Here is a 17,500-nt window from a genome sequence, read left to right on the forward strand (position 1 = left end):
GATGCCCTTCCTGACGCAACCCTGGTCGCCTCTTACGACACAGGGATATGGTACACCTATTTTAACCGGGGTATACACCGGCCCAGTATACTGGAACGCATTTCACCGACCTCGGAAGGATGACAGGCTGAGTCAACCCTCTGGTGTATTAATTCAGTGGCCCAACGGGGCTTGAACTCAGGGCCTTTTGGATCCCAAGCCGCTGCCCTAACCACTGCGCCAACACCAGGCTTCACACCAAATCCAACGCCAACACCAGTCAACACAGCAATGCGATATCCTAATTCAAACTTATTTAATTATTACTTTTATTTAAAGTATTACTACGTATGAATAAGTTTAATCATACACCTCTTTATATGATAACATATTAAGCGATAAACACTTTACCTTGTGGAGATATCCATCACACAGCACCTCCATCTAACCATGGACTCAAGCTTTTACATACATTTTGATACCTTGCCATACGCTGGGTAAAACGTCAAGGTGTGACAGGGCCTTTACCACCGATCAAATATTATGTCGTCAAAAGGAATTTGTACGATCTCTGTGTCTCTTTCAGCATGGAAAGATCAAGGGAAGTACGGTTACAAATGGTGAATGGACCTTAGGGGAAACCCATCCCCCCTCTCTCCAGGATGCGGTTGCAAATGTCAATCATCGACGAACTCTGCTCCAGCCAATGGGAGCTCGAGGTGAAGATGATGAGCCGACCAATGGGCATTCTGATTAACCGTGACGTCATTACGGTTGAACCAATCAGAGTCTACCTTATTGAGACCTGCGTATAAAGCACGCGCCTTCATTTCTCCTTCACTTGCTGCGATTTTTACCCTGAAGAGTGCAGCACAAAAAGCTTCGGTCACTATTATGTCGTGATTGTTTGTATCCACATTAAAGTTCTGTAGTACCAAACATCTGTTTATTAATAAAACCTCTACATCATAAACTTTTGACAAACCAGAACAAAATTATTGGCAGCCATATCCACTTGAGCTATTATGTCGCTATCATGGAGATCCTGAATGTCTTTACGAACACTCAGCTTGTTCAACACTGGTTTAGACAGACTCGGTGAAAGCATGCCCCGACTACTAAAAAACTTAATCCTATTATCCAGGACTTCCACAACTCTGTTAAACCATGCATTAACACCGTTTACAGATAACTTAAACTTGATTATATTTTGATTGTACATTTTCCTTGGGAGGGGTGGTTTTGTTTGCTACATCTTTATCGAATGTACAGGTCATTCAGCACACAGGAAAATTAGAATTTGACAGTAATTATGAACAGATGACTGCTGAACAGCAAAACAAGGTGAGGCCATACAAACAAATACAATGTCGCATGATGGCCATAGAGAGGCCACTAGAGGCACTAAAGGGCAGAATATAATGTTCCAAATGAATGAATGTGGTAGCGCTGCTGTGCAACACAAAACCACTCAACAATTGCTGGCAGGTGATTGTTCCACTTAATGCAATAACAAAAACAAAAAAAAGGACCATATGTAAAAATTGTTATTCATAACTTGAGATCAGTATGCTAAAGAAAAATGCTGCTAATAAGACATTGGATCCCAAACTAATTGTCGATATAGCTTACTTGTCTAAGTTCTGCTTGGCTGCCTCAATGCAATGTGCCAGCTTCAAAGAGACATTGAACTTGAGCGGTCGAGGATCACCAAGCTCTATCTCTCTGTCTGCCATAAACTTCTGCTCGTCACTGAGGACAGAAAAAAAACATTAACAAAACCATGTAATGCTCAAAATAGTCTCTGTGTGCTCTGCATCAGTATTCTCTCTGGGCTACTCACATGCACTGAGAAATGTGGTCACAAAGTCTGGCCAGGATCACAGCTTCACAGCACGTGTGTTCAGAAAGGCAGCCGCTCTGACCAACCTCACCTACAATGAACTACATGGATGAACAAAGTGACATCATCATCATCATCACGGTTCAAAACAATCCTCATGAACTCATTCTCTGATAGCCTCCAATTCCGCCCCCCACCCCCTCCCACCTCCCCAACCTCACAAACATCACCAACCTATTTATAAAAATAACTTTTGTATAAATAATTAAGAAGGTGTTTTGAAATACAAGTTTAAAGTTAATTGCTCGGAAAGTACTAGATTTTCAAAACACATGTGTACATTTTAGTTTTCCATAAGATGCAAAACAAAAGACAACAAAGTTTTCAAAAGGAAATGGTTTGAAAGTTTTCAGTGACTTTATGTATTGTATGACATTTACAAGGCCGGCCATAAAAAAACACGTTTTTACAACAACAACAAACGACCCAACTGCCGACAGAATATGAACATTCCCGATCAGACTAAACGCCACCTCCCAGGAATCGTAACCGGCAGGCCACACCTCCACGGTTCATGATTGGGCGGGGTGACATCAGGGAGAAGATTCTAGTGAGAAACGGTGGTTGGAACAAAAGAGTCCGTCTCTTGGGGTTATTTTTGATCAAGGAGGAAGGTCGGCGATCTTTGGTTTGCACCTGTGAGGAGAAGGCTGGGCTTTTTGTGTGCACTTTCGAGCAAGAAGAGGAAGAGACACTTTTGTCTTTTGCATGGACAAGAAAGCTGCGCAATTTTCGTTGTTCATGCTGGTGCAATTTTGCTCATGTGCTTGAACAGGATGCTAGCCATTGTCTGTTCGACTGGGTTGTGGAGTTTGTGTGCTTTGGGGAAGAGGGAGGGAAGACATTTGGTTTCAGACCAGGTCACTCCACCCTGGATATGCTGCTTCTGCTCTCCCAACAATGGATGGAGGTCCTCAATGCCAGACATGAAATCAGAGCCATATCCCTCGACATATCACGTGCTTCTGACACGGTCTGGCACCCTGCCCTGCTCACCAAACTCTTCCTATGATATCCATGGCCATCTCCACTCATGGCTCGCAGACTTCCTCTCCTGTCACAGTCACCGTGTGACCCGAAATGGAGTTCTTTCATCCCCTCTTCCTGTCCAGGCTGGAGTTCCTCAAGGTAGCGTTCTGGGCCCTGTTCTTTTTCTGGTTTTCATCAATGATCTCTCCGACTCTCTGGAAAATCCTCTCTCTCTTTGCTGATGACTTCAACCTTTACCGTACCATCTGTCATCTCTCAGACCGGCAAGCAGCAGCTTCTTCGCTCACTGCAGATCTGGGTAAAATCACAAACTGGTCCAACATGTGGAACATGTCTTTCAATCCGGACAAATCTCACACTCTCACTTTGTCTCTCCGAAAGGTCCGTTTGTAACGCCCCCCCCCTCCCACCCCACCGCACCCCCACCCCATCTACTTTCTTCTTTCAAGCTTATAGGTCTCACTATCTGCCATGACCTTTCCTGGGAAAGCCACATTTCAAACCTCGCCTCCAAAGCCAGTCGCCGACTGGGAATCCTCCATCGTGCGAAGTCCTTTCTCGGCCCATCTGAGCGCCTGACCTCTTACAAAGCTTTCGTCCGCGGCCTGATGGAGTACTGCTCTCCCCTCTGGGCTGGTGCTCCTGCCTCCCACCTTTCTTGGCTTCACGCTGCGGAAACCAAGGCATTTCGGATCATTGGCATCTCCCGCGATGAGGCTGAGTCTTTGTGCTTCTCACTCTCTCACTGCAGGCAGGTCGGTGGTCTTTCTGTCTTCTACCGTCTCCTCTCTGCTCTCCCTCCCCCCCCCGCTCTGTCTGCAATTTGTCCCTACCATATTTCCACAGGGCGCTCAAGGTCCGCCAACAACCCCCTTCTGGTAAAACTACCAAAATCACAAATCACTGCTCAACTTCACTCTTTTTCCCGTCCTTTGGAATAAACTCCCTCACTCTTTCAATCCCATTCTTCCCTCCAGGCCTTCAAAACAGCTGTTCACCACCACTTCTTATCGTCCTCCCATCCAAATCCTCGATCTTTTCTACCCCCGTTAATCCACCCCAAACCCACCTCCTTCTAATTCCCTGCTTTCCTTCCTGAAAATCCCTGTAATGTCCATCATGTATACCCTGTGTTCCCCGCCCCATCCCTCTCCCTTCCACAGATCTCCTCATGTCTATGTTCCCCACTGTTTTGTCCTTCCCACTCCTGCCCCTCTTGTCTCATGCCCCCCTCGCTGTGCATTGCAGAGTACTGGAAACAATGCTGGCAAGATCTTTCAAGTACTTGTACAGAGGCACAACAAACCCCAATTTTTGCCAGTCATTGCTGGTGCCCCATCTCTTGTGACTGAAACCAACTTGGTCAAATCCAAGCCAAATTTTTCTGCTACTTCCAGGAAAGTGTTGAGTAAATCAATCCACATGTTTGTCCTATCAGAGCACAAATCGTCAGCATTTCATTGTGTATTGTGAGTCACTTGACACATTTTGAATCCAGGAAACAATCTGCGCAGTGTCGCTGATTTTGGTCGATTCGGCCAATGCTAGCAAATAACAGACACGCTTTCTAATTGATCACACAACTGATTTTGACAAATCCTGAATTCTTCGAACAATCGTTCTCCGACTTATTTGAAGGTTTTGCACCTTTTGCATTCACTTTTGGATCATAGTCCTGCAGCAAATTTCCAGTATTGAGATGACGATTTCTTTCACCAATTCTGTGTCCGCAAACGGTTTCTTGTGTTTTTTACTGCCAGGATGAATGCAGCTTTATAGCAAGCAAACATCACCAGTTTAGATGATGAAAAGTACCGCTTGAGGTGACACCGCTGATCAAGAACAGATTATTTCAACTGAGCAATTTCTCTGGTGCGTTGTTGAATACCAAATGGGAACTCATCATCATATTCACTGGGTACCTTTTTGAAGTGCTGCTCGACGTTGTATTTCTTATCTGTCAACGATTCTATGAGTTGGCCACACATTTTTGTGAAATGGCCACAAATGGCCATTGGCCAATGGGATGCCCACACATTGTCTAGATCCACCCCTGATATACGAGGAGGTATAGTCAGGTCAGGTTAGATTTGTGACCTGCTACAGGTACCATGTAAACCTGTACTAACCTGTTCCATGGTCGGGTTGTCGGCGACTAAACCGTCTCCCCCACCAGGTTTTCTGGTGAGGAGGGTGTTTGAATATGGACACCCAGCAGGATTAAAAACAAAACCTGTCAAAGGGCGGAGGAGCTCCTTGTGAGCCAACGGCCATCCATATTTAGTGCCCAACTGTTTCTGCGGACGTCCTCCTGCAGTTGGGTTACTTTTTTATTAGGAGGTTGGTGGCAGGATTTGCACTCCGGCCACTGTAAAACCCTTCATTCCGCAAAACAGAAAAACGCAAAAAAATCTGAAAACCCACTCCGTGGGAGTACCTCCTGTGCAGCTTCCCTTCGCAGGGCAGCTCACCGGATGATGGGATTGGGGCAAAGCCTTCGGGACCCCCAATCTTTGATGATAGGAGGGAAACCACGGGGTAACATCCCTGGGTCAGATTGCGGGAGAGTGTGTCGGAGTGGTGCTGAGGTGTCGTCCACCAGACGGCGGTCTCCTTGGGTTAACCTGAGGCGGTCCCTTCGGGTGGGTGCCTGGAATGTCCTATCCCTAAGAGAGGATGATCACCTGTCTCTGTTATCATCTGAGCTCAAGCGTTTGGACATCGGGATTGCAGCTCTCTCTGAGGTTCGGAGACCGGATTGCGGCGAGATAATGGTGGGTGGTTACACCTACTATTGGTCTGGTCGCTCTGATGGTTACCATACCCAAGGAGTTGCTGTAGTTGCGTCTAATAAGCTGACCCCAATGATAATTGAGGTAACACCGGTCAACGAGCGTATTATGAGATTAAGGATTCGTCACTCCTTAGGTGTCATATCCCTGGTCTCTGTCTATGCTCCGACTGAGGCGAGTGACCTCACCGTGAAGGATGCATTCTACGCCACGCTCGAGTCTGTGGTTGAGCAGTGCCCCAGACGAGATACACTTCTAGTCTTGGGGGATTTCAATGCATCGACTGGAACTGATAGGGATGGTTATGAGGTGTGTGTTAGTCCCCATGGGTCAGGAACTATGAACCAGAATAGCACTAAGTTCCTTGACTTTGCAAGAAGTCATGGACTTAGGGTGGCTGGTTCATGGTTTCAGTGCCCACAAGCTCATCGCTGGACTTGGTATTCCAACACTGGCGGTGTGGCAAAGGAGATTGACCATGTCCTCATTGACGGTCGTTGGAGGATGATCCAGAAATGCAGGGTCTACCGGAGTGCTCAGTTCCTCAATACTGACCACAGGCTTGTTGTAGCAACTCTAAAGCTGCACCTTAAATCCTGGAGAATGGTACCATCCCAGCCTAGGCTGGATGTTGGCAAGCCCCGGGATGAGAGAGAGTAGCTGATGAGTTTGCGAACAGGCTGAGTGGACACTTGGGGGGTCTGGGTGCTTTGGGGCATCCTGAAGAGTTGTGGAGTGCCTTCAAGACCACCATCCTTGATGTTGCCGGTGGATGTCTTGGAACTCACTGCAGGGCAAGGAAGAATTTTGTCTCTAAAGGGACACTGGATACCATTGACCAGAGTCGCAGGGCCAGGCTGAATGGTAGAGCTGAGCTGTTCAGGGAGCTGAGGCGTAAAACTGTACGTGCACTGAGGGTGGACAAGAGGCCTATGTGCGAGGAATCTGTGAGAGGGTGTAGAGCATCACCTGTGGACAGGTGATTCTCGTCCCGCTTACAGGGGAATTCGCGCATTGCGTTCATCCAAGCCCATCCCTCGGAGCACTGCAGTTAGAGCAGAGAGTGGTAGGCTCTTGACAGAGGAGTCTGAAGTGAAGGCCCGCTGGGCCGGTTACTTTGAGCGGTTGTACCAGGCTGATCCCCCAGCTGTCGAGTTGGACGTCAAGGGTGTTACAATCCCTGTTGCTGACCCTCAAATCAACTGTGGTCCACCTTCGCTTGTGGAAACACAGGCTGCGGTGAACCAGTTGAAACAGGGCAAAGCTCCAAGGATCTGTGGCATTCATGCTGAACTTCTCAAGGCTGGTGGAAATGCTGCACTCGTGTCGTTGCATGCAGTTTTGTGCTCTGCCTGGAACACAGGCATCATCCCAACTGATTGGAAGAGGGGCCTTGTTGTTCCTCTCTGGAAAGGGAAGGGTGATCGCCAAGACTGCAACAACTGCCGAGGGGTGACGCTGCTCTCAGTGCCGGGCAAGGTCTTTGCTCGGATAATTCTTGATAGGGTTCGCCACCATCTGCTTGAGCACCAGCGTCCAGAGCAGTCAGGCTTTACACCAAAGAGTTCAACGATTGACCGTATCCTTGCTCTTCGTGTCCTCACTGAACGCAGACGAGAGTTTCGGCAGGGTCTGCTTGCAGCCTATGTTGATCTCTGTAAAGCGTTCGATTCAGTGAATCGGGATGTCCTCTGGAGGATTCTTGGTCTTCGTGGGGTGCCACCAAAACTGATCGATCTGATGTCTGAACTCTACTCTGGTACTGAAAGTGCTGTGAAGTGTGGTGGTACCATCTCTGACTTATTTCCAGTTGTTACTGGAGTTCGTCAGGGGTGTGTACTGGCCCCCACACTTTTCAGCACTTGTATGGACTGGATTTTAGGGAGGATGTCAGAGAGATCAAGCTGTGGTGCATCGTTTTGGAATGTCAAGATCTCGGACCTTGATTTTGCAGATAATGCAGTCATCTTTGCGGAGACTTTAGATATCCTTTTGGGGGCCCTCGAGGTGCTGAATGAGGAGTCGGAGCCGCTGGGATTACGGGTTTCTTGGGTCAAAACTAAGATCCAGGCTTTCGGTGACATCTTGGATGCTGCTGTCCTGTCTGTGTCTGTTTGTGGTGAGGATGTTGAGGTCATGGAGAGATTCACTTACCTTGGCAGTGATATTCATGTCTTATCTCTGCTGGCTGTGAGTCAGAGGTCAATAGACGTCTGGGTCGGGCCTGGGGAGTCATGGATTCAGTGGATCATGGGGTGTGGCACTGCCGGTACCTGTGCGGGAGGACGAAAGTCCGAGTCTTCAGGTCCTTGGTACTTCCAGTCTTGCTCTATGGATGCGAGCTTGGACTCTGACCAAGGATCTGAGACGGAGACTTAATTCCTTTGGTACCAGGTCTCTTCGGAGAATCCTTGGCTATCGCTGGTCGGATTTTGTGTCCAACGAGCGGTTGCTGAGAGAGACTCGGATGAGATTTGTTACCTGAATGGTCCGTGAGCGTCAGTTGCGGCTGTATGGACATGTGGCTCATTTTCCTGACGCTGATCCTGCTCACCAGATTCTCTCAGCGAGGGAGTCTCATGAGTGGAGGAGGCCAGTGAGCCGACCACGTGCCTCGTGGTTGCAGCAGGTTGACCATCATCTCAAGGTGATGGGGATGGGCCTGGCATCTGCCTGGGGGATGGCCAGACGGAGGCCCCTGGAGTACCGGCGGAAAGTGGACGCAGCGACACGCTGTTCTGGCACATGCTCCCATACCTGACCTGATTTGAAAAACCTTATGTCTGCAAAATACTCTGCTGAATTTAATCTTCTTCACATAAACCCAATATCTCAGTAATTTAATTATTAATTGTGAAATTAACGTTGGATATTATTAAACGCTCTCCCTTATTTTGTTTATATTTTTGGATTTTGAGAATGATATAATTGGAGTTGTCACATTGTTCCTTTACAAGTCAAGCAACCTCAGAAAGGATACAAGCAATTTAATATGTTCAAGGAGCGATAGAAATTATTTTGTATCTTTCTCTTCAATGATTATAAAGACTACACTGATTTTCTAAGTTGTATTGAAAGGCATATTGTAAATTTCCATTGATAGTAATGTTGCTTCATAACTATTGAGGATCAAGATGTCGAGGGAATGGAAATGAAGCTTTGTGATAACTCATCATGAAATTGGAGCTAACAATGTGCTTCTGATTTACCATGACATCCTTGCATTGAATGTTATTTCATGAAATACCCCTCTTTTTCTGTAAAGGCCTCGTTGTCCTCGACTTCAATTAATGTTTAAACAGTATAATATTTAAACTACCTCCTTATTTCTCACAAAAAAGTGTGAAAAGAGTTTTCGCTATTGCCATGTGAAACCAACTACGTGTTCCTTGGATGGTGTGGAGAGGTTGAAAGGCTCAGCCCAACTGAGTGCAGATGTGGAGTAACATCGACACACTCACCTGCAAGTTTTTGTCAAACCAGCGATTACAGCTGAATTGCTTGCTTCCACAACCATGCAGCATGTGCTTGCCTGCCATCGAATACCAGTCATCTACACCAGGTGCATTGTGCAGATGTCGGTCCAAACACACCATAAAGATTCCCTGCTGGATTGCCTCTAAAGACGCTCGATTTACTTCATCTATGAGCAAAAGACAACAAATCGACTTTTCTCAGATCCAAGACAAACTTTGTATGTAAAAAAACAACACTTTTTTTTTTCAACATCCGACAATGGCATATGTCAAACGCTACAATAGTCAATTATGCAGACACATGAGTCCTTGGATGGTATGTAACTGTCACCTACTGAAAAGTTGTTATATTTCTGTTATGTTGTTATGGAAAAAATATTTTAAAATGCACAGTTCTAATAATAAGTATTGTAACACCAATATCACTTTCAAGCTATGCAAACTATGGTGCCTCTCAAAACGTGAAAAACACCTTTCACTCGCACCAAAAATCTCCATCGTGGAACTTTCACAATCACTGCACTTTAAGTCTTTCAAAAGGCGCATGGCCTCTTTTTTTAATATGGACCATTGGGTTTAACTTGAACATTTTTTCAAGTTTGGCTTTCAATCCAAACATTGAGCAAGTGCTCCGTTTTTTCCATTACAGAGCTTCATGTTTTGGTGAATTTCACTGCACTGGAAGGTGTCACATACCATGATCTTTTCTTTGTTGTTGCGTTTCGTAATCACTGTTGTATTTGCAAGGCAAAAGTCACATGCAATATCCGTAAGGCAGAAATAAGCATCAAACCTTAGAATTTCTAGTTTATTTTCTAACGATACCGCTTTCCTTTCTTTCTTTCCACTCGTATCACTTCCTTGAGCACTTATCTTTTTTTTGATGAGCCATATATGTATGGATGAATACAGTACAGTACAGTACCATACTAAAATGCACAATAATTTTTGAGTAAATAAAATGCACTTCAGCACAAACATGATGACATAACCGTATAGGAGAAAATGAGAGAAGTGATGCTCTGTCATGATCCCGGATGTAAGCAAGTGCCGCTATGCCGTTTTCTAGCGAGATACGTGTTTATTTTAACTTACACGATCAAAATTTTTGATCAAAGTATCATGAGGTCGTGTTTTTAATTCGTAGTTGAAAATGTAGTTGAGTGAAGTTGAACAAAAGTTCGTAATGTCACAATTTGGGGTCGTAAATTGAATTTTTGGTTTCAAAAAATTTAGTTCTTAAGATTGAAAGTTTGTAAATCGGAGGTTCGTAAATCGGGATATTACTTGGGTTCTCCTCCAGACTCACCGAGAATGACAGTCCATCGTACATGAATAACTTCATGCCATGGCAGGTCACTAATTGACCGTCAACGCCAATAACTTGCCCATGTGACTTGGGGTCCTCCGTCAAACAACCATTTACCTAAGGACACGTGACCTCCTTATCGGGGAATTGCGCCCTCGGTATGTATTTGCGTTATTCAGATTACCTACAAGATCAGGTGCAGCTGAACAGAGCTGCCAAGTACGTACTGGCTATGGAACAAATTATTGGGGAATAACGTCCCGGCTAAGCTAGGGTGCGTGCCATGCTGGACCAATGGAGGAAAAGACAAAAACGAGCTGAGAACATTTCTAAAAACAAATTTATTTAAATCAGGATGCGAGGAAAGTTATGTGGCACAGTAAATTGATTTATTGCAAATGTACGGCTGGGAAAGCAAGGAATTTGTGGGGTGCAGCAGAAGGCAAACAATATTACAAAAGAAGACACAGTATAGAGTTATCCCAAAAATTCTGATACAGTCTTAACTTATGCTACGACAGGCGCCATCACACATACGAAAGCCCGAGGAAAATTCGAGATGGCCCAGAGAGATATAAATAGTTGAGGATTAACAACCCCTCAATACCTGACATGGCCAGCAGACCTGCACAGCCCAGAACGCTTATGAAAGGGGAGGAGCGAGAAATACTGAAGGTGTCGGGTGCATGCTTGAGAAGTACAAGTGTAATGTGACATGGGGTGCGGCGTTGTGTAAGAGGAAAAATGTGAGATGCAAGTCAGTTCGGTTCACTCTTTAGTTCGCTCTTGGGTTTTGCTTTGAAAAGAACAGTTGGTCAGGCTTGCCCGCATTAATTGCTCTTTTGGGTCCACAGTAGACGAAAGATAGATGGTAGAAGAAAGATGTGTGAGAGAAAGGATCCTTTCGTATATCATGTGAGAGTCTGTACATGTAAGAGTCATTGTAACCGAATGAGCGACATTGAAATAGAGCAGTCCTGGCTTGCAGCAGCAATGCATGACCCCACGCCTGATCACGTTGACTCAACTCTTGTCCCTGCGCCGCCTGTCTCCCCGGTAAGGTTCGATGTCTGGTGATAATTGCTCCTGTGATGCTCTCAACCATCTGTTCCTGGCGATAATCTGCTCCAGCGATAATCTCTCTCCGCGGCGATCTTCCCAGAATGTAGTCAGGGCCAGAGAGATAAGCGCCAGTGGACTGACTGCATGACCATCACACCCAGAAGTAAGAATGAGATTGAAGATAATGTGGAAATTGGTTCCCCAGGTGGCAAAAAAGAACAATGAATGAATGGAGGTCAGCAGTGATTCTGGATTTTGGGAGTTTCACCAGGACGGGGTTGCTGGTGGACAGCATACGCCCTGCAAAAATCTGAGAGGGGGGTAAGGGGGGAGGGGACGATGATGACAAAGCACAGAAAAAATAAAGGGTGCAAGACTACCAAAAAGTAGGCAGTAGAATCCAGAGACCACTGACCTATATGCAATGGGAAAGTGATAGGCCCATGAACTCAGCTTCATCATGGGATATTCCAATGATCTTGAAGGCTGTGATTTCCACAGTGTCAAGCTGAGAAAGGTTTGAGGCAGGGGAGCTAGCCCAGAGGAAAGAGCAGTACTCCATCAAGCTGCATATGAAGGCATTTTAGGTGAATAAGTGTGTCAAGGAAGGACTTCTGTGTCAAGAAAAGACTTTGCATGACGGAGGATGCCCAGACGGCAGCTGGGATTGTAGGCCAACTTAGAAATGTGGTTTTCCCAGGAAAGATCATGGCTGATAGTGAGACCGAGAAGTTTCAGTGACTGGATTTCCTCAAGAGGATTGTTAAGAAAGTAGATTGAAGGATTTGCCATACGGTTCTTTCAGAGAGAGAGAGAGCGTGAGATTTGTCAGGATTGAAAGACATATTCCAAGTGTTTGATCAGATTGTGATTTTGTCAAGGTCTGAAGAGTTGGAAGAAGCTGCTGTGTGTCTATCTGAAGGATGGGGCATGTCAGGGCAGAGGGTGGAGTCACCAGCAAATAGATAGAGGATTTTCCAGAGAGTTCGAGATATTGTTGATGAAGATTAGGAATAGGATGGGGCCTATAATACAGTCAAGGCACTCCAGCCTTGACAGGGAAAGGAGATGAAAGAATTCCTTTGAGAGGCATGTGTTAGCTACGACAGTAGAGGAAGTCAGTAACCCAAGAGTGGAGTTGGCCTTGGATGCCAGAGGCAGAGAGTTTGGAAAGCAACCCTGATGTCTTGTTTGACATTGAGGGCCTCCATTCCATTGTGACCCCACGCACGTGAAGTGAAAAGCGCGGTTAAGCAATTAGTTCATGTCCATCCATCTGTCTTATCAGTTCATGATTGAGGAACAACTTATTTTGAACAAATAAATTGAATGCTATATTTTGAACACAAATCAGAACATGAACAGGAAGACAAGTCTTTCATTTTCATGTGCTTTGTCTGAATTTGTCTGGATTGCACATGCGCAGAGAGGAGATAATTTTTTACTGTCTGCCTGCATGGCAGTTCAACAAAATTGAAAATCATTCCAAACAGGAAATTTGCTATTTTTAAGGACATAATAATGGACACATACGACAAACATGAACAACTAATGTAACGTGTTAGATCGGGTGGTGTAATAGACACTGGGGAAAATGGCAGTGAAACCCAGAATTAATTTATTAATATGACTTTTACAAACTCTTATTTTATTTAAATTTAACTAAATACTTGAAGACGATAGATCACAAATCATCTGTCATAATACTTCCAAGAACCTCCAGTTTTGCAGTACTTCAATTTAAACAAGGAAAAAAAAAAGACATAAAATGTCGTAGCCCCCATTGTTTTAGTTTTACTGTACAGAGTTAAAGGGCGAGCCCACATTTATTTACAACTAAAATGGCCACCAGTCTACCAGTCAGCCATCTTTTATCAGATCGCAAAATAAAGTTAGGCGCAAGTGTATGCCGTTGTATATTGTGTTTGTGCCATGTTTGAACAAAATCGGACCATGCTTGTCTGAGAAATGGTGGGGGACACATTTAAGTAACAAAATGGCCACCAGTCGGCCATCTTGGATCTGATCTCAAAAAAAAAATGACATGCTTAAGTCATCATTTATCAGTGTGCCAAGTTTGAACAACATCAATAAATGCATGTCCAAGAAATGGATGAGGACATGTTCAACATCGGGGTATTTTTTTTTACAACTAAAATGTCCACCATTCGGCCATCTTTGATCGCATCGCGAAAGAAAATGATGTGCTTATGCAAACCATCATGTGATTTCTTTGTGACAAGTACCAATAAAATCAGTCCATACATGTCCGAGATATTGTTGCAGATGCATGCACGTACGGACATGAAAATTGAGACCAAATCCATAAACCCCTGTTTCGGACTAAGTCGGGTCAGGTCAGGTATGGGAGCATGCACCGGAGCAGAGCGTTGCTGCATCCACAAATCGTACTCTACCTCTCATATAGGATGTGCGGAACTACGTGAAACAATCGGATTTGAGTCGGTATTCAAGGTTATAACATCAGTTAAACCAGTCACAATGCAATAATGTTGGAAATATTATTTATTGCCGAGAGATTAAAAAACAATTGTGAGAATTTATTGCGAGAACGTGAGAACGTGACTTTCAACAGAAGGTCATGAGTCTCACGGAAAAAAAAAACGTAAGAGTTGACAGGTGTGCCTCCTCCACTCACGAGGCTCCTTCACTGAGAGAATCTGGTGAGCAGGATCAGAATCAGTAAAATGAGCCACACGTCCATTCAGCCACAGATGACGCTCACGGACTATGCAGGTAACAAATCTCATTTGGGTCTCTCTCAGCAACTGCTCATTGGACACAAAATCCGACAAGCGATAGCCAAGGATTCTCCAAAGAGACCTGGTACCAAAAGAATAAAGTCTCCGTCTCAGATCCCTGGTCAGAGTCCAAATCTCACATTCGTAGAGAAAGACTGGAAGCACCAAGGACCGAAAACTCGGACTTTCGTCTTCCTTTCGGACTTTCGTACTTCAATAGCACAAAACTTTTTTTTTAATGAATCTTAAAATCATTATTTTATTAAAATTGAAGTAAAATTGAAGAAACACTCACAGGGTATCATGTTCTATGAACTCTCTAGTTGGGAGAGTAGAAGCAGCATGTCCAAGGTAGAGTGACCTAAGCTGAATCCAAACTGATGATCTGAGATGAGGTCGTTGGAGAAAAGGAATGATTTCATGTCAACTGCGATGATCGATTCCATGACCTTGCTGATGATTGAAAGCAAGCTGATAGGTCCATAGTTAAGGGGATTGCTTTTTGCACCTTGTTTATATAATGCTGTAATGTTCACTTATTTCCAAGCAGATGGACGATGACCTAGGGCAAATGATTGAGTGAAAATGGAAGAAAGAGGATGTGCAAGAGCAGCAGAGCAGGTTTTTCGGACACGTGAGCCGATGCCGTCGAGTGCAGTTGCAGAATTGTAGTGTGGAGTTGCCAGAAACTTCTCCATCTTCTCAAGTGCAAAACACACAAAGTCCAGGAGCAGTTGGGTGTGACTGAGTAGAGAGGCTACATAGAGTGAGGGGTTGTGGAAACAAATTGAACACAGAATTGCTGGATTCAGCCTTCTCAACAGCGGAGACAGCTGTGGTGCCCTTTGAAGAAGGGGAAGGAATGGAGGGGGAGCATACTCCGGAGACAGACTTAAGAAGAAGGGCACTCGGTAGAGCGCATACCTCCGTTACACAATGCCTGATCCCTGAGAACATATCAGGCCCATTACATTTTTGAAATTCCATGCTATACAGTACTATATCGTTTTTGGCCCAATCTCTCAATGGTGAAGAATCTTTTTAAATTAAATAATTCTCATCTCCAGATCTGGATTCGGATCTTCACCAAAATTGAATCAAATCGGCCTTGCCACACACACAACCTGTCCACCAAGTTTCATCCAAATCCGTTAACAACTTTTTGAGATATCGTGCTATATATTAGTTTAGCCCTATCTCTCAATGGTGAAAATTGCTTTAAAAATTATCAGATCCGAATCTGGATTCGGATCTTCACCAAAATGGAATCAATTCTTCATCGTCACACACCCAACATTTCCATAACTTTTTGAGATATCGTGCGAGATATCGTTTTTGGTGCTCTCTCTCAATGGTGAAGAATCACTTTAAAATTCTAGTCGTCGGATCCGGATCCGAATCTTCACCAAAATGTAATCAGTTTGTCCTTGTCATACACCCAACCTGTCCACAAAATTTCATCCGGATCCATCCACAACGTTTTGAGATATCCTGCACACAAACAAACAAACAAACAAACAAACAAATAGACAGAAAGGGGTGAAAACATAACATCTTTCACCTTCGGTGGCAGAGGTAACAAGACGTTGCCAGGTTTTAGAATAGGGAAAAAAGTTTGAAAGTTCAATCTTGAGATGAGACAGATAATGTTTTCAGGCTCTCCTGAGAATGGACACACACTTGTTGCAGGCTTTTTTAATGATCCAAGATTGCCTTCGGTCAGGTTTGCTTTACAGGAGCAGAAGGTAAGTTTTTTTTCAAAGCAACCGCCCTACTACAGGATTCAGTGTACATGGGCGGGAAGAAGGGGAGGATAACTGAAAACGAGATGGGGAGAATCCGTGCACAAGAGGGAGCAAATTTCTGTGGACGACTTCCCAGGCTGAGCTAATTTCAGGGGCAGTAGAGACAGGAGAACAGTCCTGAAGTGAGATGGCTGCTTGCATTCCCAGCCGATTTGCCTGAGTGAACTGACAGACTCACTGGCACCGAGGGTGTTCTCTGAGAATGGTTAGAGAGATCTTGACTCTCACAAGCATACGATCAGATGAAGCAATTGGACCAGAGCAAGAATAGAAGACATTTGAGTGGAAGTTAGTTATAACCAACTCCACAAAGGAGGATTTACCATTGGGAGAAATGTGGGTCGGAGGGTTCAAAGATTGACTCAGTCCCATGAAGTCACAGATGTTCTTTGCTGAAGTGTCTCTGTGTGTCTCTGTGTGTCTCTGTGTGTCTCTGTGTGTCTCTGTGTGTCTCTGTGTGTCTCTGTGTGTCTCTGTGTGTCTCTGTGTGTCTCTGTGTGTGTCTGTGTGTGTCTGTGTGTGTCTGTGTGTGTCTCTGTGTCTCTGTGTCTCTGTGTCTCTGTGTCTCTGTGTGTCTGTGTGTCTGTGTGTCTGTGTGTCTGTGTGTCTGTGTGTCTGTGTGTCTGTGTGTCTGTGTGTCTGTGTGTCTGTGTGTCTGTGTGTCTGTGTCTGTGTCTGTGTGTCTGTGTGTCTGTGTGTCTGTGTGTCTGTGTGTCTGTGTGTCTGTGTGTCTGTGTGTCTGTGTGTCTGTGTGTCTGTGTGTCTGTGTGTCTGTGTGTCTGTGTGTCTGTGTGTCTGTGTGTCTGTGTCTCTGTGTGTGTGTCTGTGTGTCTGTGTGTCTGTGTCTCTGTGTGTCTGTGTGTCTGTGTGTCTGTGTGTCTGTGTGTCTCTGTGTGTCTGTGTGTCTCTGTGTGTCTGTGTCTCTGTGTGTCTGTGTCTGTGTGTCTCTGTGTCTCTGTTTCTGTGTGTCTCTGTGTCTGTGTGTCTCTGTGTCTCTGTGTCTCTGTGTCTCTGTGTCTCTGTGTCTCTGTGTCTCTGTGTCTGTGTCTGTGTCTGTGTCTGTGTGTGTGTGTGTGTTTCTGTGTGTGTGTGTCTGTGTTTCTGTGTGTGTGTCTGTGTGTGTGTGTCTGTGTGTGTGTGTCTGTGTGTGTCTGTGTGTGTGTGTGTCTGTGTGTGTGTGTGTCTGTGTGGGTCTGTGTGTGTGTGTGTCTGTGTGTGTGTCTGTGTGTGTGTCTGTGTGTGTGTCTGTGTGTGTGTCTGTGTGTGTGTCTCTGTGTGTGTGTCTGTGTCTGTGTCTCTGTGTCTGTGTCTGTGTGTCTGTGTCTGTGTGTGTGTGTCTGTGTGTGTGTCTGTGTGTGTGTCTGTGTGTGTGTGTGGTTGTGTGTGTGTGTCTGTGTGTGTGTGTGTGTCTGTGTGTGTGTG

The 17,500-nt window shown here is 45.1% G+C and overlaps 1 protein-coding gene across 2 annotated transcripts in view; it reads right to left on the reverse strand.

The window, feature by feature from the left end:
• LOC147026703 (carnitine O-acetyltransferase-like) overlaps positions 1-17,500 on the reverse strand; it is a 73,088-nt gene that overhangs the window by 6,920 nt on the left and 48,668 nt on the right. For both annotated transcript variants that reach the window (XM_085882424.1, XM_085882426.1), the window contains exons 7-9: positions 9,126-9,307; positions 1,823-1,923; positions 1,612-1,731 (exon numbers count right to left, since the gene is read on the reverse strand). In XM_085882424.1, the coding sequence (XP_085738550.1) occupies positions 1,612-1,731; positions 1,823-1,923; positions 9,126-9,307 (403 nt within the window). The remainder of the gene's footprint in view (positions 1-1,611; positions 1,732-1,822; positions 1,924-9,125; positions 9,308-17,500) is intronic.

The sequence above is a fragment of the Eptatretus burgeri genome, chromosome 5, assembly GCF_056783735.1.
Source record: "Eptatretus burgeri isolate ZD-2024b chromosome 5, Ebu_testis_v1, whole genome shotgun sequence".
NCBI classification, from domain to species: domain Eukaryota; kingdom Metazoa; phylum Chordata; class Myxini; order Myxiniformes; family Myxinidae; genus Eptatretus; species Eptatretus burgeri.